This window comes from Vulpes lagopus, chromosome 4, assembly GCF_018345385.1.
Source record: "Vulpes lagopus strain Blue_001 chromosome 4, ASM1834538v1, whole genome shotgun sequence".
Lineage (NCBI taxonomy): Eukaryota > Metazoa > Chordata > Mammalia > Carnivora > Canidae > Vulpes > Vulpes lagopus.
Window position 1 is genome coordinate 118614558 of NC_054827.1, and position 24237 is coordinate 118638794.

A 24237-nucleotide genomic window follows, 5' to 3' on the forward strand; every position below is an offset into this window, starting at 1 on the left:
CCCCTAATATTTGCCTTTTGACTATTTGCTCCTAGGCTTGCACATCCCAGAGATGTCGTCCTTGGAGAGCTCTGTCAGCAAAAACAGCTTCCTCCCCTGGGCTTGCAGCAGCCCCCTGTGCCTGCCCCGAATCCCTGGCTCCCAGGGGCCTCCTCTCTGCACCCAGTCTTTGGTGGCCAGTGTCGGCAGGGCAGCTGGGGAGCTTCACCACCCTTCCCTGCCCTGGGCCAGCCTCATCTCCCCCCAGACTAGGCTCTCCTCTGCTCCTGGGGCTCCCCTCAGTTTCCTCCTCTGGCCCCTGGCTGCCTGCATGCCCAGCTGCCCCAGTCTGGCCACACTGGCCCCTCCAGACCTAGAGGTCAACCTGGCCCCTATCTAACCGGTCCAGTGGCCACCTGTAATTCCCACACACCCACACCTTCCAGTCCACATGCTGCCCTTGGCTGCACCTTTACAGACACAGAGGGTCCCTAGCAGGGGTCCATAGCAGGTGTCCCTAACAAGGGTCCCTAGCAGGCCTTCCTCCCAGCTGGGACTTCAGGCTCAGGGAGGCTGCTCTCTCTACTGGATGGAGAATCTGACAGGGGCTCTGGACACACTTGGGGGTGCTCCTGATGGATGGCCTGGCTCCTTCCCATCGATGCTATCTCTCCCTCCACTGACCTCCGGTCTCTGGCCCCCCCGCCCCCAGTGACCCTGGGAAAGGGGGTGGGATGATAAGGCCCCTTGGCTATTGAAGGAATGCAGCTGCAGTCTCCGGGGGACAGCAAGACAAGGCTGGCGGGGGCCTCTGGCACCGGCTCAGCCCACAGGCAGAGAAGCCAAGCAGATTCACAGAAGCTGTAACTGTCTTGACTTGAGAACAACAGCAACCCAGGGCTCAGAGTTCTTTCCTGGGAGCTACATTGCAAAGCCAAGGGAGCAGGAATGTCTTGCTGACCAACAGGGAAGAGAGGCTCAGGGAGCCCGTCCTGCCTGGGGGCAGAGTGGGTCCAGAGCAGAGCTGGGTGGGAACCCCAGGCAACCACCAATCCCCCCACTCTCACCCCCGCCCCGCCCACCATGCTGCGTCGCCAGGACGCCTACCCTGCCTGGCAGCGTGACCGTTCTGCTTCTGGAACCATGCACCAGCTAGCGGCTAATAGGATCTGCAAGGTCCATGGGGCTCAGGCGCTCCGCCTGCAGCGGCACAGGGGGTTGCTGAGGCTCAGGGAAGTGACACAGCTTACCCAAACCTCGATGCCAGAAAGCAGAGAGGCAGCTCCCCCAACTCTGGGTTTTCAGCCCTCTGTCCCCAACACAGGCTCTGGCCCCATTTGACAGCCTCCTGTTCATGGTGTCTGCAAAGCAGGGTCAGCCTCTGTGAGTGGCTGGCCCCCACCAGGTGCACAGGACTCTCTGCCACCTCTTGTCACCACGGGCCTTCTTGGCGGACCTCACAAACCATGGACTCCTGACCCCCACCTCATTCATGGGCCGGGAACCTGGAGAACCAGCAGAGCTTGTTGCCTCCTGTCCAGGGCTGAGCTTTTGAGGCGAGCTGACGAGGGCTTTGCCCCCAGAGGTGGCCGGACCACCCATGTCCAGAAACTACCCTGGGTGAGGAATTCTGGCCAGCTTACCTCGAGGGGCCTACTGACCCCCCGTGCATGGCCGTGTCCAGGGAGGGGGCTGGACCTCATGCTCTTGAGGCCTTGCAGGCAAAGACCCCCTCACCCTGAGGGGACAGAAGTCCACCCTGTGTTCCCTGGAGACCCAGCGCTCTGCCCTTGCCAGGGACCTGTGTCTCTGAGGCACATTCGCCTTCATCCTTGCTCGGCCATCCCCTTTCCCCCCACTGCCCGTGAGAACGGTGGTGGTGCTCTGGAGCTCAGAGGGCTCAGACCCCGCAGGTCCCCCATCCTCCTCCCGCCTCGCGGCCCCTGGATGTCTCCCAGCCCAGAGTCCCCTGACTTCCTTCATGTCTTCCTGCCGTGATGCTGTCCTGTCCCCTCGGCCCACAGGTGTCTTCCTCTCCTTTCTGACTGTTAGCGTCCCTTTGGTCATCCAAGGCCTAGAGCCAGTGCCCTCAGTTAGAAACATCTCTGCCTTCCCATTGGCCGGCACCCCTTCTGGGCACAGATCACAGTGTCTGGACCCCAGAGAGTGTCTGCCTCTCCCTGCCTCCTGGCTGGGGCGCTCCAAGGCCGGGACGGTGTCCCTCCTTCTCAGGATCCTGGGCGCCTTGGATGGATAGGGCCTGGGTCAGAGCGGGCACCAGAGAACGTCTGACTAATTGAATCTGCTTCATCTGAATCACAGATTGTGCAACACACACAGTGCAAGGGCTTCAGACAGGGACGCTACAGCCCAGAGAGAGCCAGGGGCCTGCCAAGGTCACACAGCTGGCTAGAGCTCTCCCATCCTTATCTCTTATCACCCCCACATGCCAAAGGGCCCTGGGGACACAGGGAAGGTTCTTAAGAACTGTAGGGTCCTCCCCCCATTCCCCGGCAGCCCCTTGCTCTTGTCCCAGGGGGGCAACTCCTTTTTCAGTTGAGTCCCTCTTGGCCACCCAGGGTCGGTGGACACAAGTAGCAGCTCAGACGACTCACGTCCCAGCCAGTGCTCATTCCAGAGGTCATCCAGACCCTTCCTTCCATTTCCCAGATGAGGAGACGGAGGCTCAGAGGGTGGAGCCGCTTGCCCAGGTTCACGGACACCGGCCTGACCGCTGGCTCACCTGGGTGTCAAGCTTTCCTGGGCGGGCTGGCTGGCCTGCGGGGCCTCTGCGCTGTCCGGCATGCTGGGGTCCTCGGGGGCCACCGTGTCCAGCTATAGAGCTGTGTGGCATCTGCCACGGGCACCTGCGCCAGAGCTCAGTGACCCACTGGACGAGAGGCCGGCCTTGAGTGGGCAGTGGGGGCGGGCCCGGCAGGGAGGCGGCGACTGCAGCGCCCAAAGAGGCCCATTTCCTCTCTATTTTTAGAAGCTCAAAACGCTCCTCAGCGGTGAAGTTGCTCAGGATGAAAACTTTCCTTTTCTTGGTGGTTTTGTTTCACTGGAGGCCAGGAGAATTTCAATGAAGCCAGTGTTCTTTTTGATGCAAATCCGCCCCAGCTCTCCCAGGACGTCTGGCCAATGGGCTCTGGGCTCTGGCCCCCGGAAGCCATCCTCGCTGGCCTTCCAGGCCACAGTGGAGCCCTGGGGGTGTCAGCACCAGGGTGCCACAACCGGGACCCTGCTGGGGCTGTACCCCGAGGGCCAGCACTCTGCAGCCTTGCCTCACCCGCTACTGGACAGGGCCCTGGGAGGCCATCTCACCTCCCTTCCCTGCTGCCCCTGCCCAGCCCTGGGCGCTGGACACCTGAGGACTTCCTGTCATTGTCATAGGCACCTTCACCAAAGCAGATGTGAGAGGGGGACCGAGGACTGTGACCATCCAGGGCACCAAATATAAGCACGGTAGCCCCAGACAGATGTGGGCAGGGAGGATGGAGGGTTTCTCTGAATCCCAGAAATCTCCTCTTTGACTGTGCACCGGTTTCTGAAGGTGACGGGAACAAAGCACCACAGAATGGCGGGCTTAACACCCAGAAGTTCATCGTCTCACATTCTGGAGGTCAGCCGTGTGGAAGTCAGGGCATCGGTGGGGTTCACTGAGGTCCAGAGTCCTCTAGGACTCTGGGTGAGCAGCTTTCCTGGCCTCCTCCAGCCCCTGGACGGCCCTGGCTTGGAGGCACTGCACCCCAACCTGTGCTGGTCTCCACGTGACTCTTTTCCCTCCCTGGGCAACATTCCTCAACGTCTCTTCATGTTACAAGGTCAGCAGTCACTGGATGAGGGCCCCCTATGACATCATCCTAACTGATCATATCCACAAAGACCCTACTTCCAAGTCAGGTCACATTCTGAGGCTCTTGGGGGAGCACAAGTTTTGGGAACCTGATTCAACCCAGTGTAAACTATATACAGGAGGTATTGCTGGAGATTCCTGTAAGGTGTCCCCAGAAAGGGGCAGAGGGATCCCCTGGGTCACCTGGATGCGGTCTTGCCCAGTGGCAGCAGGTGGCTGAGAAGGGGCTTGGCTGTCTCCAAGAAAATTCAGGCATTGACCTCAGGCCACGGGATGCTGCCTTCCAGTACACAGGACAGGAGGCCCGGGGTATGGCTTTGGTTTTTTTGTTTGTTTGTTTGTTTTTGTTTTTTAGATTTTATTTATTTATTCATGTTAGACACAAAGAGAGAAAGAGAGGCAGAGACACAGGCAGAGGGAGAAGCAGGCCCCATGCAGGGAGCCCAACGCGGGACTCGATCCCGGGTCTCCAGGATCATGCCCTGGGCTGAAGGCAGGAACCAAACCACTGAACCACACAGGGATCCCCCCAGTGTATGGCTTTGAAGCCTCAATTTTCACCCATGCCTCCTCCCCTGTGACTTTGGGTGGGTTCCTGCCCCTCTCTGGGCCTCAGTGTGACTGTTTGAATCATGTGGGTTTCCCCACATGAAGATCTGAGACTGACCACCTGGTCAGGGCAGGTCTTGAGGAGGGGCATGTTACTGAGTTGGTGGGGATGCCAGCAGGACTGTGCCTTGAGTGATAAGTCTGAGAATCCCCAGCCATGGGGCAACTGAGTCAGAGAAGAAAGATGTCCAATTCTTGGCTGAGATGAAGGCCTGGAAGAGTGTGGAAGGGGGTGTGAAAAGGCATAGCAAGTGCCTCTCATCCCTTCCCATCACCCAGACTCTTAGGGGTCCTAGGAAGGAAGCCAGCCCTGGGGAGGGGCATCCTCAGGCCATTTCCTGCAGTGGAGGTGACAAGGCCTTCCACAGTGCCACAGAGGAGATGGTACCAGGGCATCATGGATGGGAGGGCCTGGGCAGCCCCATCCTCAGAGCAGCAATGGACCGGGGCCCACCTGGGGAGATGGCAGGGTGGGGGGCTGGCAAGAGAGGCTGCTGGCCACTCCACTGTGCCCCAGGACCAAAGGCACACACCATGCAGAGGGTCAGTGCTGAAGGGAAGGACAGGGAGCAGCCAAGTCTGATTTAGTTGACGGTCACCCTGTACCACTGTGACCACTTGCTGGTTATTCGGCCTCCTGTCCCCTCCACCCCCCGATTTCCTCTGTGCTGAGCTGTGTGGATATCACTGGGGTTGAGTTAGGCCAACGCAGGGGGACATAGGGTGAAGGGAGAGGCTGGGGGCTCTTAGGGGCCCACTGGTCAGCAGCAGCTTCCTTGCCCCTGTACGCAGCCCCAGGTGACCCGGCCCCATGGCCACAGGAGAGGTCTGGCTCCCCGCTGCCCCGGCCCCGGCCTGTACGAACATCTAGGTTGTTTGCAGCCACAGCAATTGGCTGTGCCTGGACGGTCAGCACTTAACCCCAGGACAAGTTCCCACTCTGGAGCTGCTGGGGTATGACTTAAAGTTAAAAATGACAGTTTTTGTGATGTGGACAGATCGAACATTCTGCCATTAGGAGGAAGAAGGGGAGAGATTTAGATTTTTTCCATCAAGTTACAGAAAAGCAAAGCTGCAGTTTTGCCCACGTGAGTCTGCAGACTGAGAAGCCCCCACCACCACCACTCTGCACCAGCTGTAGGGCCTTCCCTCTGCTAGGGCACTTGGGGTGCAGGGGGTGGGTGGGCAGGGCTTGCTGTCTGTGGGATGCTGTGGGCCCAGAAGCAGGAGGGGTCTGTGGATGGAACAAGTGTTCTTAGCTGAGAGTCCGGGACGTCCCTGAAGTCACGGGCAACTTGTGTGTGTGTCCTCCCATCCCTGTCTTTCTGGGGAGGGGGCTCCTAGCCCTTAGCAGACCCAGAGACCCCCAGACGGCAGGACAGGGAGCAACCTCAGGAATGGGGAAATCCAGCCTCGCAGTGACACAGCCCTGGGCTCCGAGCTGCCATGGGGAGGGGGCTGCAGCCCGGTGACCCTGGGGGCAGCAGGGGCTCCCGAGAGTCGTGGGTGACCAGGGTGACCTTGGGGAAGGTGTCCTGCACGGATGTGGCGGCCGAAGGGGCTTCCTGCGGCTCCGCTGCACCTTGTGTAATAGCCTGGTCTCTGCCTCCTTTTCTGCACCGGAGCCCGTAGGGACCACGGTCCCGGGACTGGTCCAGGCAGAGCGGGGACGACGGTTCCCAGAGTGCTGGCCTGAGCAGGACCGTGGGCAGAGCCCATTCTCCTCTCCCGGAGCCTAGATGAGGCGGGGTAATGAGGGGGCGGGGTGGGACAGGGCTGAGGGAACAGGGGCTGGGCGGTGGGGACCGGGAGGAGCGACAGGGGTGAGGCGGGGCTGTGGGAAGGAGGGGCGGGGCGGCGGCGCTGGGGGGGCAGGGGCGGGGCTCGGGTCGGAGGCTCTAGGGTGAGGGGGGCTGCAGGGCTGTGGGAGTGGGGGCGGGGGCTATGGGTGCAGGAATGAGGGTACGAGGGGCGGAGATGCGGGGTGGGGACCGAGCTGCGGGAAGGAGGAGGCGGAGCTACAGGGCCGGGCCGGCCTGCGGAAAGGGGGCGGGCGGGGCTGCGGGAAGGAGGAGGGGTCCTGGAAGGGACCCAGGGGCCTGCGTGTGCTGAGGGTGGAGCCCCTCCCCCCATCTCAGGTGGACACTGGCCTCCCAGGTCTGGAGCTGAGTGAGCAGAGTGGAGCCTTGGAGCCCCGCACAGCGGTGAGGCCACACAGGCCCCTGCAGGCCTGCAGTCGGAGAGCACATTGCTGCCCCCCCAGATCCAGCCAAGAGCTTCCCTTGTCAGGATAGAAGCCACCGTCCTTGTGCTGGGCCAGCAGGCCCTGTGTGATCTGGCCTCCCTTATCTCACATCACCTCCTACAAGCCCTCTGCCCCCTAGCCACGCTAGCGTCCTTAATGTCCCCACCGCCTCAGGGCCTTTGCAGTGTTCCCTCGGTCTGGAACATACAGTCCCCAAATACTGGCTGTCTCTCCTCCTCCTCCCTCAGCCTTGCCCCGATGTCACCTTCTTAGGAGGTGTTCTCCAACCACCCCAGCTGGGACCGTACTCTTCACCCCCTTTCTGGTTATTTTCTGCACGCCCCCTAACTGTTACCCGATTTTGGGATTCTGTGGTTTCTAGCTTTACTGGCCCACTAGAATGCTGCTCCCGGATGGCAGAGATTTCTGGCTGCCCCTGGCCACTGGGGGAGAATAAGCAGCTCCTTTTGGAAATAGGTCCAGGATGTCTCCCAGTAAAAAGGGGCAGTCCCTATAACAGGCCTTAATCCTGGCTCCAAGACTTGGCCTGAAGAGACAATGTTTGGTGGATAAGAACACCAAGCAAAACACAAGGTGATTTAGAACATCAAGAAAAAACAACTTGCAGAGATAAGTCATGGCACAGATGTGAAAGGGCAACACTGCAAACATTGTGAACAGTTGGGAGAAGCTGGAGCTCTAGTATGTGTCCTCAGTGCTGGAGGCACTGGTCGCAGAGCCCGGATGGGGGCTGGTGCAGGAGCAGATATCTGGCCCAGACTCAGGGTGCCAGGAGCCAGAAGGGGGGTGCTGAGTGTGATGCACTAAGTCATCGTGCATAGGTGCCATTTACGGCTGATAAACCAAGGCTTAGTAGATGAGCATATGCTTTTCACCTGTGGGATCCTCTCCAGGAGCAGGTGTTACAAGTAAAAATGGTTAAAAAAATACCTAAAGATGCCGCCGCAGCTTGGGCAGGGGGAGCACGGTTATATATTGTCAACATCAGAAACTCTGGGCTACTTTTCTGTTACCATCTGTATTACCAGGGCACAGTTTTTGCTGTTGTTTCTTTAATTTTGAAATGCTGTGCTATGGAGCTCTGGCTTAAGGCTGCGCTCAGGAAGTCAGGAGGACAAATCCTGGCTTGGCATCTCTCAGAACCACCTCCACCCCCCAAAACTGCGTCACTCCCCCGCCCTGGCAGAGTCCCGTCAGGCGTCAGGCACGGTGCTCTGCCCCGACGGCTGGCCTGTGTGCACGTGAGGGCTCTGCGGCTGGGGCTGCATCTGCATCCTGTGGGTCCCCTCTACAGTGGACCAGCTGGGTGTGGGTTCCCTCCAGCTGAGGACAGAACCCAGCAAGCGGTTCCTGAGGCTCAGACACCTCTCCTGGGGCCTCGGGGTCTCACAGACTTCCCACCAGAGCAGAACCATGCCGAACCAGGGGCCGAAGGACGTGGTGCATTGGGGTTCTGACCTGTGGGCACAGGACAACGGGGCTACCTGGGGACAAGGTGTTTGAGGGAGGAGACAGGGGCGGCTGAGGAGGAGGCCACCCCAGTGGCCCCAGACAGAGGCTATGGAGTCACGTTCTCAGGGCAGAGGCTGAGCTCTGGTGTCAGGTTAGCCACACAGCCAGGACAAGTCACCCCCCGAGTCTGTGTGTTCATCTATAACATGGGGACTTTTGGCCACAGTAGCAGAAACCCTAAATGAAACCAGTTTAGGGAACAGGGACAAGAAGCTGCGCTCCGCGGAAGGGCTGTACAGAAAACATGAGCTGAGCAGGTGGCGGAGGGGTGCAAGCTAGGCCACCCATCTGTCCCCCTCCCCCGGGGCCTCAGCCTTGCCCTCCCCGCTCATCGCCTCTGCCCCACACCCTCTCCGCGCCAGCTCCCTCGTGTGGACACCTGTGCTCCTCTCAGCGGGAAGGCCTGCCTGGGCAGCCCTGGGGTATCACAAAGAGCCGTTTCCGTGTGCAGCCGAGAGCCACTCACTACCTCAAAATTGCTCCGCACCTCCTCCCCCTGCACATCTGTGCCCTGGGAATGCAGTCCCAGGAGAGTCTTAGGGCAGAAGACTTGGCCGTGGCTCTGTTTTCTGGGAACCTGGGATAAGATAGCTGCTTACATGCTGTGTGACTTTGGACATATTATTTAATCTCTCTGTGCTTCCATCTTCTCATCTGAAAAGTGGAGTCACAACAGCTCCTATCCCTTGGGTTCCAGGGAGTTAAATGTACGGAAAGGACCTAGGGCGGTGGAAGCTTTCAATAAGAGTTAGTGTTTGCTATTTTTATTACCCTGGGTCCGGAGAAAGCTCCAAAGTGGCACGGAGGCAGGTCATCACTGAAGAAGGAGGTTTGGACAACCCCTCCAGGGCTCTCAGCAGGGGCGGAGCCTCAGGATGGAACCTGCTCATTGTTGCACAGGCAGCACCCCTGCCCCCACCGTCCACCCTGGGGTGGGGGCACAGTGGCAGCTAGCTGCCCTTGGAGCTGGCTGCTGGGCCGAGGTTGGGGAAGGAGCCCCAGCCCTGGACAGGGGTCTGCAGGCCTTGGCGCCAGGCTGCATGACCCTGGGGAAGGCCTCAGTTTCCCCACTTATGAAATGACATTTACATGCACACCTATCTCTTAGGGGCCTTACCTGGGGTGGGCCAGCAGAGCTCCAAGAGCTCAGTTGGCTAAAAACTTAGTGAGCATTTGCCCCAGGGGAGGTCTGTGCCCCAATGTCAGAGAGCCCAGGGGTAGGGATGTGGGCAGTGACTGTGGCCTCTCCAGGGAGTCCTGACATATGGCCTGGGGCAGCCAGGAGCTAGGACCAAGGCAGGCTGGTCACCACTGAGGCTGGACACCCAAGCATGCAGTGTGCTATCTGCTGAAACCCCATGTCCTACTTAATGACAAGACTTGAAGACCAGGCAGTGGGCGTAAGGAAAGAGCATCCTTAGCAGAGTCAGGCTGGGCCTTCTCAGGTTCTAGCCGACCCTTTCCTACCCCAGACCCTGCTCCTTGATGTACAGTGGACACCAGCAGGGAAGAAATGAAGAGCCCAGGTATGTTCACATTCAGGTGTGAGTGGCTGCTTCCTGGCCTAGTGGTGCCAGCAGCCTGGCCTCCTAAAACAAGAGCAGGGGCAGGTAGGTCCCACTGGCGTCCCATGCGCCAGAACTAGGCCATGCATCCACACCTGGGGCTTGTGTGTAAGTCGGGACGGCCCTGCCAGGAGGCATTCCTGTGATCCATCCACCCTGCAGATGGGGACACCCTGAGAGGTTAGGACATGCCGAAGCCCTGCAGCTGGCCATTACAGTCTTAACACCAGAACCCAGGCCTGGCTCTGCAGCACGCATGTAAGTCAGGGCCTTTGCCACTTGGGGTGTGTCAAATTGAGCACAACCCAAGGATGTGTGGAAAGCAAAGAAGTCTTTATTACTTGTTACAGGTATGGAGCCAGGGAGATGGCTCTAAGCTCCATCTCCTGTGGGGTCAGTGCAGGAAGCTTCCATTGGGGAATTAGGGGCGGGGGCGGGGAGCGTGGGGTCAGTGCAGGCAGATTCTATTCGAGGTGTTGTGGGGGGCCGGGAGTTGCCCAAGCGCTTGGGTTCAGTCATCTATGTGCCTGTGCACACACACTGTGGGTTCGAACAATGGTACAAAGCTCTACCCAAAGCAGGAGCTCGCAGTATGATAATGTGCTAAAGGTAACTCCAAGACAACGCAGGGGGTCTGCAGGGTCCGTAGCTCCAATGAGGCTCAGACCCAGTCACATGAGGGGCTGTCAGGAGACACCTAGTTGGGCTTCTCCTTGGCTGGAGCTGTGGGTTCTGCAAAAGCAAACACATTCCTTCCCTGTGTCGGTCCCTTCCCATCCTCTCTTCTGTAGATGGTTTTCAGCCTTCTGACGGGAGTAACTTCCGGACGCACCCCAACTATCAGGGAGGGATTGCCAAGCTGTGGGTAGGAGCTCAAAGGAGGCTGCCCTTCCCCAGGGGGCAAGTGTTGGCTTGGGCTGGGGGGCCCAGTGACAGAGCTCTGTGCAGGGTACAGTCCCAGGTAAAGGGATTGTTGCTCTTTCCTGTAATGCTGCCCAATTCTTCTTCCAAATGAGAATCTGATGCCCCAACAGACTGCTTTGACCTGGTAGGACTTCGGGAGATCCATTCTTTATGGACATCTCCCTGGGGCAGAATGCAGTCACACCTGGAGCCCCCAACCCCTGAGAAGACTGGGTGAAGCCCCAGGGGGGGACCGGGGCCTCTGGGGTCAGCTTCCATCAGCCCTTTGTGAGGACCTGGGTCACAGAGGAGCCAAGTCAGCCTCAGGGGCCTTCTCAACATTGTAACTGTTTCCCCTTGGGCTTTGCCACCGTTTGGAAGGAGGAGCATTCACACCCTGAAGAGGTGATAGAAAGGTGCAGAAAGTGGGGAAAGCTGCCTCCCACAGTCACCTCCTCTGGGAAGCCTTCCCAGATATCTCTGTATTCTCCAACCTTTTCAGGTACATTCCTTGGAGACTTCCTCCCTGCCACCAACAGCTACCCTGCCACCTCTGCTCTGTGTGGGGCTTGGAGCGGGGTTTCCTGGTGGCGCTGAGGTTGGACCACAAAGGCACAGAGCTGAGGGCACTGTTTGCTACACAGAGTTTCAGCCCAGCTAGGAAGGGGGCAATGATGGAAATAGGACCATTGTTTGAATCAAGCTGTTGTTTACTGGGCTCCATGCTAAGCATTTTATGTACATTCTCTTATTTAATCCTCATACCTTATAAAAGTGCCATCGCCATTATTATTTTATAGAAAAGGACAGCAAGACACATAGCATGTGACAGAGCCAGACTGAGCCCCAGCGTGCCACCTGCCAGAGCCTTCGTTCAGGTGTGCAGCTCAGGGCTGGCAGCCTGGGGAGGTGGCTTCCAGGGGATCAGAGCGCTGAGTTTTGGGGGTGAGGGTTTTGGGAGCCAAGCTGTGTGAGTAGAGAAGTGGAGGTCATGGAGGAATGAGGGCCTTGTGCCGGTGTGGGTGTGGCCAAGCAGGCAGCTCCTGGGTTTCTGGCCCTGACTGTGGGCTGAGGGTGTGGGGCAGAGTCACGGCCTCCGAGGATGCCTACATCCTCACACAACCTGCGAATACTTCAATGTCCATGTCAGAAGGGACTTGGACTTCAAGATGGGAGCCTACTCTGGATTATCCAGGTGGTCCCAATGTAGTCCCAAGGCTGCTTGTAAGAGAGAGGTGGCACCTGGGTGGTTCAGTGGCTGAGCATTTGCCTTTGGCTCAGGTCGTGATCCCTGGGGTCCTGGGATCAAGTCCCACATCAGTGCCTCTCCCTCTGCCTATGTCTCTGCCTCTCTCTGTGTCTCTCATGAATAAGTAAATTAAAAAAAATTTTTTTTAAAAGAGGGAGGTGGGAGGACCGGGTGAGGGGGATGCAGCCAATAACACAGTAGGAGGAGAATGGAAGCTGCTGGCTTAGATGATGGGGTGGGGGCCTGGGGGGTGAGCCCAGGCCTGGGAACTCAAGGCCACGGGTCCTTCTCCAGAGCCTCAGGAGAAACCAGCCCTGCTCACATCTTGATTTTGGTGCAGTTCGAGTTGGTGTGGATTTCCGTCCTCCAGAAGAGAAGCAGCATGTGCTCCATGAGTCCCTCGGTTTGTGGCTGCATGTTATAGGAACCACAGGCACACATGGGGGCTCAGGCCACAGTCTGCACGGTGCTTCTAGCAGTGTTGTCCTGCCTGCAGTTTAGAAAGCTAAATTCAACCCCATGAGCACTTCCCAGGCACAATCCAGACACCAGGCAGTGCACTGCCCCCCACCCCCCACACACACTGTGGCCAGGGAGCCGCCCCAGCCCTGTGAGACGCCTGCAGGAGGCAGGTTATCTCTGACCCTCAGGCTGAGCAGAACCAGTCAGACTTGCCCCTGTGGGGGCCTTTGTTTATCCCAATGAGGTTACCTGAACCTGAATGGTTCTGAGGCCAGCGCTTCCTGCTGAAGCTGGCACGCAGTGCCAGCGATGTGTGTCCGCGACTGCCCACCTGCCGTTCTCACCCGCCGCACAGGTGCTTTCTCCAGGCACTGAGCTGGGGGCTCCACTGGGGCGGGGGGATGTGCGATCCATGCAGCGGCTCCTGGACTGTGCGCTCCCGACACGTGAACACACGTGGGCTGGGAAACAGGTGCTGGCACGTCCTCGCTACATGAACCCCGACCTGGAACGACCCAAATGCCCCTCGGTGGCAGAACGGCCCACGTGTGACATATGCACGCCATGGGGCAGCAAGCAGCACTGGGTGACTCGTGGGTCATCGCCAGACCCAGGAACTGATAATTCTCAAGTCACTCTGAGCAAGGGCCGCAGGACCCACAAGATCAGCTACTACAGGCCCCCTTGGAGAGGGAACGCAGCTCCGCGTGTTAGAAGTCAGGACGGGGGGCGGGGGGCAGGGGGCAGCCTGGGTGGCTCAGTGGTTTAAGCGCCTGCCTTCCGCCCAGGGTGTGATCCTGGAGACCCAGGATCGAGTCCCATGTCAGACTCCCTGCATGGAGACTGCTCCTCCCTCTGCCTGTGTCTCTGCCCCCCCACTCTCTCTCTCTCTCTGTGTCTATCATGAATAAATAAATAAAAATCTTAAAAAAAAAGCTCTATTTAAAAAAAATAGAAGTCAGGAAAGGGTGGGGGGCTCCCCAGGCAGGGCTGGGGGTGTTGCAGGAGGGTACAGGACGGTGCTGCACTGCGGGGAGGGCTGGGGGCTTCTGGAGGGGGCTGGTTGCTCCAAGTCTGGGCAGGGTAGCCAGGGAGCCCTTGTCACGCAAAGACCAGGGCATGAGGGCCTCCCCTGCCAGCCTACGAGCACTGGGAGGGTCAGACACCATGCTGGTGTCCCATTTCCTGTGGGTCCTTCCCACGGCCTCGTGGACATGCTGACCCCAGGACCAGAGACACCTCACCGGATGCTGGTCCAGCCTCTCATTCTGAGCTCAGCTCCAGACCCGGCTTGTGAAGCAAACAGGATTCCAGGGAGGGGTTATGATGCAGGAGGGATAGCCACAGCGGCTGCGGGGCTGGGTGCTGCAGCTCAGAGAGGATTCCAGGGGCCTCGGGTCACCACTTCTGCAAGTCCAGGCCTTCTGGGTGGAGACTGGTGCTCCAGCCCCATCTCAGAGAATCCAAACCTGCTTATTTTTAATGACTTTTTCCTCATTATATTTTATATAAATGCTTATGCAAAAAAGGGGGGGCACGGAAAAGCAGAATAAGAAAAAAAAAATCACCCATAACTTCAACATCTGGAGATAGCAGTTGTTGGCATTTTGTGTACATCCTTCAGATTTGGATGCCTAGTGACCAAATAGATTTCGTGGGTCAGAGTTCTTGGTTCCAGGCAACAGAAACTGTTCTGGCTAGCTCTATGAATTAAGGTGTACTTAGGTGATGCATTAGGAAAATCCCTATGATAGCTCTATGAAGCACAGATTTATTTTTTGCCCTCGTAAAGCTCCAGACAGCTGTTCCTGACAGGTGTAGGGTGTAGGGGCTGCTCTGCTTCATGCAGCCACCCAGATACTCAGGCCGCAGGTGGCTCTGCCGCTCAACACATGGACGCCGTTCCGGCTCCTCGGGCCTCCCCTGCCAGCCCGGAGGCCAATAAGGAAAGTCAGAGCCAATCTGGTCCATGAAGTTGCCTGGAAACCTCATGGAAAGTAGCCATGTGGGGCCCAAGGTGGCCTAATGCAGGTTTCCATGTTAAGTCCCCAAATACATGGGGACGACTTCCTCAGTCCTCTCGTCGCCAAAACCACTGCCAGTCCACAGGCAACAGCGAGAGGGTGAGGGAAAGGACAGCAGATATACCCCCTATTTGGACATGAGCTGTCTTTGGGGGACCTCCCTGCATGATTCCCCACGCCTTTGACATACCCCATTGGCATCCGAAACAATAAGCACATAAACAGATGCTCAACAAGGTGGGTCCTGAGGGCTGAGCCAATGAGAGCCTTCTGACCACATTCACAGACACGGCTGCAGTGGACAAGGTCGATAGGATCCGCTGTGGACGAGGCCACAGGGCCGCGGGGACTCGCATGCGCGGCTGGAGGGTGCACACAGTGGCACCTGGTGACTCCACGAGCAGCGTGGATGTGATCTCCTCTTGGCCAGGGTCCACTCCTGGTGGTTACCGATCAGGACTGAAGCCCTGTGGTCACATGAAGATTTGCCCTGCAGCTTTGTTCAGGATGGCTCGGAGCAGGGCACAAGGCAAATGTCTGTCTGCAGGGTAAAGGGTGAACAAATGATGTTCTCTTCATGCAACAGAATGCTTCCCATCCATGCCCATGCACTGACACGCACAGAGTTGCGGACACAATGAGCAAGAGTGGCCAGACGGAAGGAACACATCCATGATTGTCCCATGGACGTGCGCCCCGTGGGGACAGAGCTCAGAATAAGGAGGAGACTCTCTGGGGTGATGGAGATGTTCTCTCTCGTGCCCAGGGCAGGGGTCACATGGGCAAACACACCTAAGGAGTCATTGGGCAGTCCTCTGGGGCTGTGCCTTTCCTTAAGTGTCATTTACACTTTACTGTGAAAATCTAAAAATTCACAAGGCTGGTTTTCAGGGTTCTCTTTGGGGTTACTTTGCCCCTTGCAAATGAATGCTGGTCTGTCCTTGAGTTCTGGCCCTGCACCAGCTACTGGGGGTGCTGGGGTGGGACTTGGAGTCAGGTGTGGGGTGCCCATCTGTGATCCAGGTCCTGCTGGCCTCCTCCGTGAGGCTTGCTGCGGGTGAACGTGGGTGCACTCTGCTGCACTGTGGTTCGCTGTGGACTCGGCCTCTACTGGTCATGCTGCTGTTTTCAATTTGCATTTTTTTTTTGATGTCATGAGAGGGAGCTTCTGAAATATTGTTATTGGGATCATTTCTTTGCTCTGGGCCTGACATTTCCTAGGGTCCTTTTCCACAAATGACTTGTTAGTCAACCAGCAAGGAAAGACCTATTTCTGCCAAGCAAGTTATTTCCAAAGGGATTTTTTTTCCCCACCAAGACCATGCTCTTCTTTCCTCTGTGCTTCTCCTAGAGGGAGGCTCTTGAGCTGGCTGTTTTCTTGTAATAACCATGAGAGTAACAGTCACAGATGGAATCAGATTGTCATCAGAGTAGGTAAAATTGGTTCATATCCCTCAGACCCAAGCTCTCTCATGATTTCTATGCCTTCCCAGAGTCGGAGAATCCTGTGAGCTCCTCTGAGGATCCTGAGGGTCCCCCTTGCAGATCGGCCCTGCCCTGCACACACATGTGCAAACACACACACTCACACATGCACACACACTCACCCACACCCAAGTCTGTGCATTGGGTTAGCTGGAGGCGGGTAGGTGGTGGGGAGGACATGGGTGGGGGTGGGGGAAGCTATCAGCTCCAGCTCGGCGGGGCCACCTTCTTGCCACCTCTTCTCCATGCGCGTTCCTGGAGCAGAGGACCCTAGAGGTCCCCCCTTAGCTGTCATCTGTGAGGACCTTGCCCTTAGAATCCCAGCCTCCTCTCTAAACTGCATTTCAATTTGTTTTTTTGAGGGCAGTGCCTATTCTAAGAGCAACCTAAAGCTAGCTTCTCGGGGGCACATTTTATTTGTTTGTTTGTGTTTGTTTAAAATATTTTAGTTATTTATTCATGAGAGACACAGAGAGAAAGGCAGAGATGCAGGCAGAGGGAGAAGCAGGCTCCCTGTGAGGAGCCTGATGTGGGACTCGATCCCAGGACCCCGGGATCATGGAGCCAAAGGCAGAGGCCCAACCACTGAGCCACCCAGGTACCCGCCCCCCCCAGGGGCACATTTTAAATCCCCCTTCACTGTCACCATAACTGAAGTGCACTGTCTCTGCTTCTGAATCGACAACTCCAGGCTCGTTCTTGGACCTCCTAGCTGGCCAAGCACACTGCGCCATCCTGACAGTGCAGCGATGCATTCTGGCTGGACCCAGAGCCAAGCAGGGTGAGCTGGGTTCAGGCCGTGGGGCAGCTGCCACACCAGGGCCTGGAACTGATTGTTCCATACAGGGGCCCACCAGAACCGGGCTCCTGGACATCTTGTGGCCGGGCTGCTGCACGAGTAGCTGGAGTGGTTCCAGGGGTTGGACGAGGGTGGTGAGGGTCTGGGTGACATCGCACAGCCGTTGGTGATGCAGGGAGCGACAGAGGAAGGGATGAGTCTCACCATCCAAGGGGGAAACCAAGTGCTCTGTCCTGGGCTGGAACAGTTTGTCATTTGCTGGGAACCATACTTGCCTGGGGCCTTACTGCTGTGATGGGACCAGCCGAGGCCACAGAAAGTTCTGAGGAAACGATTCAATACGTGTAGCATTACCCAGACACACAGGTTACCTTCAATAGCTGTGTCAAGGCGAGTGTCTTGGCTCCGTTCCACTAGAAAAGGGAGGGATATTTCAGCTTTCCATCTTGTTGGGCTTTTTGTTTTCCCAAATGTGTTACTTCCAACAGAGACATTGACAGGGCTCTTTGCATCGAGTGATAATGGTCAACACTGACTGCACATGGTGCCAAGTGCAGCCCTAGGGGTTACCGTATGACTTACGTGGACACGTATATGTGCGCGAGTGTGTGAGCACATATGTGATCTCATATACCCATATACTCCCGCAACCCTATGAGGTCAGTACTTCTACGGATGAGAAACTGACATGGAGGTAGAGTAGCAGGCCCAAGGTCACACGGCGAGGAAGAGGCGGAGCCAGCATCACACCCAAGGGCACTGACAGGTGGAGTTCCGGGGAAAGAATCAAAGTAGGAGGCAGAAGAATTGGCCTCTGGCTCCAGCCCAGCGGCTGATCAGCACAAGCTGGACGCACCATTTTTCATGTGCGCACTCCATTGGGGGGGCTCTTGGGCGTGATGGGTGCGTTCACCACCTATTTAAGTGATGGTTTCGTGGTTTTGTACATATGTCAAGCCTTATCACATGGTACAGTTTAAACACAGGCAATGTGTTGTAGGTGAATGACATCTCAATAGAACTGTGAAGAAAACTGATAGCAACTATATGGAATTAAAATATTTGTAATATTCTTTTTTTTTTAAAGATTTTATTTATTCATGAGAATACACAGAGAGGAGAGAGAGAAGCAGAGACACAGGCAGAGGGAGAAGCAGGCTCCATGCAGGGAACCCGATGTGGGACTCGATCCTGGGTCTCCAGGATCACATCCTGGGCTGCAGACAGTGCTAAACCACCGAGCCACCAGGGCTGCCCCTATTTGTAATATTCTACAGTAACTCTTATTTACCTTACGTGACCCATTACAGTGTTTGAGCATGATGCCTAAAATTCGTGATTCACTTCTGACTCTTAAGCATTGCTTTGGGTATTTGCTATGCCTCAGACCAAAGTGCCTGTAAAGCCAAGCTAAAAGCCGCAGTGGCTCTGGGAGCGTTCTGTGATCCCGCACCACCAAAACAGAAGATGGGAGTGTGCAAAAGTGCTGTTTATAACAAGATAGTGATCCTTCTGAAATAATGCGTAAAATGAAAATATGGAATATAAATGTTTACCAATTCTGTGCAGCCTGTGAGGCCTCCGGGACCACCCAGACGCCGCAATAGAGCAAGGTTTCCCAGGGCACGCAGTCAGGTACCTATTAGGTATGCAGCAGCATTATGGATAAAGAATACAATGTACATACCTTGATTTAAAAACGCTCTATGGCAGAGGAGAGCTAACCATCTTCTGAGCTTTCAGGCAATATTCTTGCAGGTGGAGGGTCTTGTGTCATGTTGAGGGCTGCTGAGGGTGGGTGTTGTGGCAATTTCCTTGTAAACTTTTTTTTTTTTGAAGGGGAAGGGGCCAAGGGAGAGGGAGAAAAGCTCAAGCAGACACCCTGCTGAATGTGCACAGCCCCACGAGGGGTTCAATCTTATGCCCCTGAGCCAAAATCAAGAGTTGGCCGCCAAACCGACTGCACCACCCAGGCACCCCTGGCAGCTTTTTAAAGTAAGACGATGGTGAAACCTGACACATGGATTGATTCTTCCTTTCATGGATGATTTCTCTATAGGGGCAATGCTATCTGATAGCATTTTACCCATGGGACTCCCAAAATGAGTCTGTCTTCCGAAATTCCGCTGCTTTCTCAACTCAGTTTATGAAATGTTCTAAATCCTTCCTATCATTCCCACAGTCTACACAGTGTGTCAGCTGGGAGTAGCTTCCATCTCAGGAAACCACTTTCTTTGCTCATCCTAAGAAGCAACGTGTCCGTTCAGGTTTTATCACGAGATCGCAGCTGTTCAGTCCTGTCTTCAGGCTGCACTTCCGACTTTCGTTCTCATCTGCAGTCTGGAGCCCCTCAAAGTCATCCACGAGGGACAAAACCTGCTTGGGATAAAACAAACTCCTGTTATTTTGTCCTCTTCCCATGAGTCATGAATGTTCTTAATGGCATCTAGAGTGTGAACCCCTTCCAGAAGGTTTTCCATTTACTTTGCCCAGATTCTCAGAGGAACCACTATCTAGAATAGCCACAGCCTTGCAAAGGCTATTTCTTAAAGAGTCAGACGTGACAGTCAAAATATCTCCTTCATCCCTGGGCTGCGGCATGGACACTGTCAGCAGGCATGAGGACGTTAGCCTCGTTGCCCATCTCTATCCAAGCTCCTGGGTGACCTGGCGCAGCGTCAGAAAGCAGCAGGTCTCCACAGGGTAATTAGGATACCCGGTAGGCCATGTTGTAAGCAGATGTGCTGTCATCCAGGCTTTGGGTTTTTGTCGTTGTTGTTGTTTTTAAAGGTAGTCTGGTTAGATCGCATGACAATTTTTTAAAAATGTCATTTATTTATTCATGAGAGATACAGAGAAAAAGAGAGATAGAAACACAGGCAGAGGGAGAAGCTCCATGCAGGGAGCCCAATGTGGGGCTTGATCCTGAGTCTCCAGGACCGTGACCTGGGCCGAAGCCAGCACTAAACCACTGAACCACCTGGGCTGCCCTATCCAGGCTTTGTTGCTCCATTTACAGAACACAGAGCAGGATTCTTAATGGCCCTGGGATTTTCCGAGTGGTACATGAGCATTAGTTCAACTTAAACTCAGCAGTTGGGGTGCCTGGGGGCCTCCGTCAGTGAAACGTCTATACCTTTTGCTCAGGTCATGATCTTAGGGTCCTGGGATGGAGCCCCGTGTTGGGCTCCCTGCTCAGCAGAGTGTCTGCTTCTCCCTCTGCCATTCACCCCTGCTTGTGCACTCTGTCAAATAAATAAAATCTTAAAAGTCAGCAGCTGCGTGCACCCCTACAGAAGAGTCCCTCTGTCCAAGCCTTGAAGAATTGAAGTCAGGCACTGACTTCTCTCCAGCCATCAAAGTCCTAGCCAGGTCCTCTTCTGACGTAAGGCTGTTTCACCCACCCTGAAACTCTGTGTTGTCTCGAAGGGCCTCCTTGTGAATAGTCCTAGCTGGACCTTTTGGAGAACCTGCTGCTTCACCTGGCACTTCTGTTACGGAGACGGTGTCTTTCCCTAAACCTCATGAACCCATGCACCCACCTCTGTTGCCTTAGACTTGTCTTCTGCAGCTTCGTCCCCTCTCAACTCTCAGAGTGAGCACCTTGCTCTGGTTGGAGTTAGGTTTAAGAACATCGTGGCTGCTGGATCTTCTGTCTAGACACAGTCTTTCTCCAGATCAGCAATAAGCCGGCTTCCCTGTCTTGTCATACATGTGTGCACTGGTTTGGTCTTTAATTTCCTTCAAGAACTTGTCCTTCGCTGGGATGCCTGGGTGGCTCAGTGGTTGAGCATCTGCCTTGGGCTCAGGTCACGATTCTGGGGTTCTGGGATTGAGTCCCACATAGGGCTCCCTGCACGGAGCCTGCTTCTCCCTCTGCCTGTGTCTCTGCCTCTCTGTGTCTCTGATGCATAAACAAAATAAAATAAAATAAACTTGTTTGCATGCACAGCTTGGCTAACAGATGCAAAAGGCTGAGCTTTTGGCCTGTTTTGGCTCCTGACATATCTTCCTCACAAAACCTAATCATTTCTAGATTTGATTTAAAGTGAGATGCGTGTGACTCTTCCCCTTCACTTGCATACTCAGAGGCCACTGTGGGCGCTGTTCACGGTGCCTCCAACAGTGATGGCAGTAACATTAGACATCAATAATCCCCATAACATGTATACGGAAAACATTTGAGATATTGGGAGAATTATCAAAATGTGCCACAAAAACACAGTGAGCAGCGCTTTCAGAATCGCGGTGCCAGCATATGTGCCCCACACAGGGTCCCATACGCCTCCCATTTGCAAGAAATGCAGTAGGGCAAGCACAAGGTGTGCCCATGCTTTTCCTGCATGGCTCTCATCGAGTGGTTAAACGCTGATTTCCCTGCCGGCCCACATGAGCTCCACGCAGGCAAGGGTCTGTGCGTGCGGTCCGAGCCCCAGGGGCCCAAAGCCCTCCTGATGGGAAGACCTCAGTGTCTTGTGTGGGGCACGTCGGTGAGGTGTCTGCCTTTGACTCAGGTCATGACTCAGGGTTCTGGGATCAAGCCCCATGTTGGGCTCCCTGCTCAGCGGGGAGCCCGCTTCTCCCTCTCCCTCTGCCCCTCCCCCTGCTCATGCACTCTTTCTGTCAAATAAAATCTTTAAAAAAAAAGAACGTCGTGTGTGAACCAGGAAGGCACCAGGAAGGCCACTCCCTCACTTTCTTTGTTCTTCTGAAACAGACCCCCGCCCCCTTTCTGGTGGCAGTAGCTCTGGGTGAGGCCAGTGTCCCAGGAGGAAGTGGTTCTTGGAGATAACCCACAGAAACAGCAGCACCAGCTTGGGCTCTGCTGTTAAAGGTGGTGATGGTTATTTCACTAAGGGTCCTTGGGGCTGTCATGCTGGCAACATGGCCCGGGCGAGGGATGACCCAGACTGGTTAGGTTCAGGGGCTCAGGCATGGCTGGTCTATGGGCTCCTGGGGTGGGCACTGCGTCCACCCTGCTCTGTGCTGTTGCTCCCACGCAGCACCCAAGTGATCCAGAAACCTAAGTCATTCTGTCCCTCGGCCCAGAACCCTCCTATGGCTTTGAACTGTAATGAAGATCAAGTGCAGGCCCTTCTGGTGGCCTACAGGTCCCAACAGAATGGGGCCTACTTGTCCTCTGTTCTGCACACCCACCGCCAGCGGTGATGAAATCAACACTCCACCTTGGGAGCACCGCCGCATTAGGCACCGCATGCACATGGTCTCCACTAATCTTTTTACAACCCTGTGAGGTTGGCATTCTTGCTCCCATTGTACAGAAGGGGAAACTGAGGCTCATGGTGACACCCAGACAGAGGTAGGGAAGCAGAAGTCCCTTGGGAAATCAAAACAATGGCCTGGAGCGACAACTGCTATTTTGGGTGCCAACAAACAAATATCCCCTCCTTGGAAAAGCCCAGGGCTGCTGCCCCTCAGAGCCCTGGCTCTCCTCTGTCTGCACCCCACCAATGTGGCCCCCGTGGGCTCCGCTCCTCCCCGCACTCTGGCTTCTTGTTGCCTTCCCAACGGCTGCTCTCCTTCTTCCCACATTCCCACCTTGGGGCTCTCTTCCTCCCTCTGCACCCCCCTCTCTGGGTCAGCCCGTCAACCCCCTGGCCTCTCAGATCTGCCCCTGCTGATGGTTGCTGGCTATTTCTTCCAGAACACAGCTCCTGCTCTAAGACCTTCAAGGTCTGCCGGTGTCTGTCAGAGGAGAAGCCAAGTCCTTCCAAGGCAGCCAGGACTCCAGGACCCCATCCCCACACTTCAGCTCAGAGCCTTCCTCACCCTCGCACTTTGCTGCCCCTTCAGCACGCCCCCTCCCCTCTGTGCTCACTTCTGGGACACGGCACAAAGTCCTTCCTGAGCTCCCTGCCCAGTCTCCATAGAGGACACCATGGGGAGGACAGTGCACTTTGATGTGTCCCGAAGTAGCCGGTGCTCCAGAGGGAGGGAGGATGGGGGCATGGGGCAAGGCGGGCTCGGGAGGCACAGGCCCTGACAAAGGGCCAGTGGAAACGCAGCCACACCGGCTGTCCCGGTGGGCTGGCACTGAGGTTAGGATTCCAGCCTCCCACAGACACAGCACACGGAGGCCCTGTCCTCAGGTGCTCGATAAGTCTCGGCAGCCCTGCTGATCCCATGCAAGCGCTTTGGGGGTGGGGTTGGCGGTGGGGTGGGCGTCAGAGGCATCTCCAGGATGTGGCCTGGAGCTGCTGGAAACCGTGCCAGTGTTGAATCAAGTCTTGATGGGTCAAGATTGAGGCCTCATGAGGAAGGGAGCTCACAGGAGCCTGGGAAAAATTCAATAAAGGAGAGAATCTTCATTAGCTCTTTTATCCCCATTAAAAAGTGAAGGACTCTAAGGCTCAGAAAGGTCCGTCACCCACCCAGGGTCACATAGCCAGAAGCAACCGCACAAGAATCTGAATCCAGGTCTCCCTGGTCCCTGTGATCCTAACCCCCATCCTGTGCCTTGGATGCCCACATACGCCGCCATGAGGACATCACTGGCCCAGAGCACAGGACCTGGTAGGTGCGTGGTGCTGGGCAGTGGTTCTCAGCTCTGGTTGGACACTGGAATCACCTAAGCAGCTTTAAAATACTGACTCTTGGGTTCCATCCCAGGGGTTCTGATGGCCCCGGTCTGCAGGGCGGCCCGGACACGGATTTGTCCAAGCTCCCATGGGATCCCTACAAGCTGCCAGGTTGGGGACCCACCGTGCCAGGAGCCTTCACAGTCATTCCCATCTGATCCAGAAAGAAGCCAGAAAGGCAGGCCCACAGGCAGGTGGCAGTGACCACGGCGCACTGATGAGCAGGCAGGCCCAGGCAGGCCGAGGCTCCGCGGCCACCAGCATCTGGCCACCAGCATCCGGCCGCGCAGTCCGCTCCCTGACCTCCAGCTCCGCCCTCCGCCCTCCGCCCAGACGTTAGGGCCCGCCGGCCTGGGAGGAAGAAGCGATCTCTCCACACCAGAAATAAGCAGCTGAAGGTCGCCTGCAGGTTTAAAGCCCTTTCAGTCTCGCACTGGGCCCGTAGAGGGCAGTGTGCCAGCGACCCATCCAGCGCGGGGCAGAGCGGGGGCTGGAGCCGGCAGCCTGCAGCGCCCTGATAGCGCCTGCCGCGCCCGCGCTTCTGCGCCCCGAGAGCTGCCAGCGGCCCAGGCAGGTCCGAGGCCTTGGCCGGACCCTACAGCCGGGCCAGCCACCCCACGGGCCTGACGCGGGCTGCCGACACCCTCGCGACACGAGCCGGGTCCAGCCTTCGAGGTCCGCGGGCTTCCACCTGCAGACACGCGGGGCGCTGCCCACTCCCGGGAGGCCGGGACGCGTGGCCGCCCGCACCTGAGGGGCGCCCCTGGCCACCTGCGCCGACGTCACTGTTCCCCGCGGGGGCTTCAGGGGCCCGGGGCTGCGCAGGAGGGCGGCGGGGCCGGCGGGGCCGGCGGGGGGCACCGCGCTCACCGCGCCCCGCGCTCGCCGGCCCCCAGGACGCCCCGCGCCCCGCGCGCCCAAGCCCTCGG

The 24237-nt window shown here is 56.6% G+C and overlaps 1 protein-coding gene across 1 annotated transcript in view; it reads right to left on the bottom strand.

Annotated features, from left to right (window-relative positions):
• Positions 1 to 2888, bottom strand: part of ACSBG1 (acyl-CoA synthetase bubblegum family member 1) — a 48137-nt gene extending 45249 nt beyond the window's left edge. Inside the window, exon 1 of the mRNA XM_041752783.1 lies at positions 2723 to 2888. Within this exon, the coding sequence (XP_041608717.1) occupies positions 2723 to 2784 (62 nt within the window). The 5' untranslated portion in view covers positions 2785 to 2888. The remainder of the gene's footprint in view (positions 1 to 2722) is intronic.
• Between the last annotated feature and the right edge of the window lie 21349 nt (positions 2889 to 24237).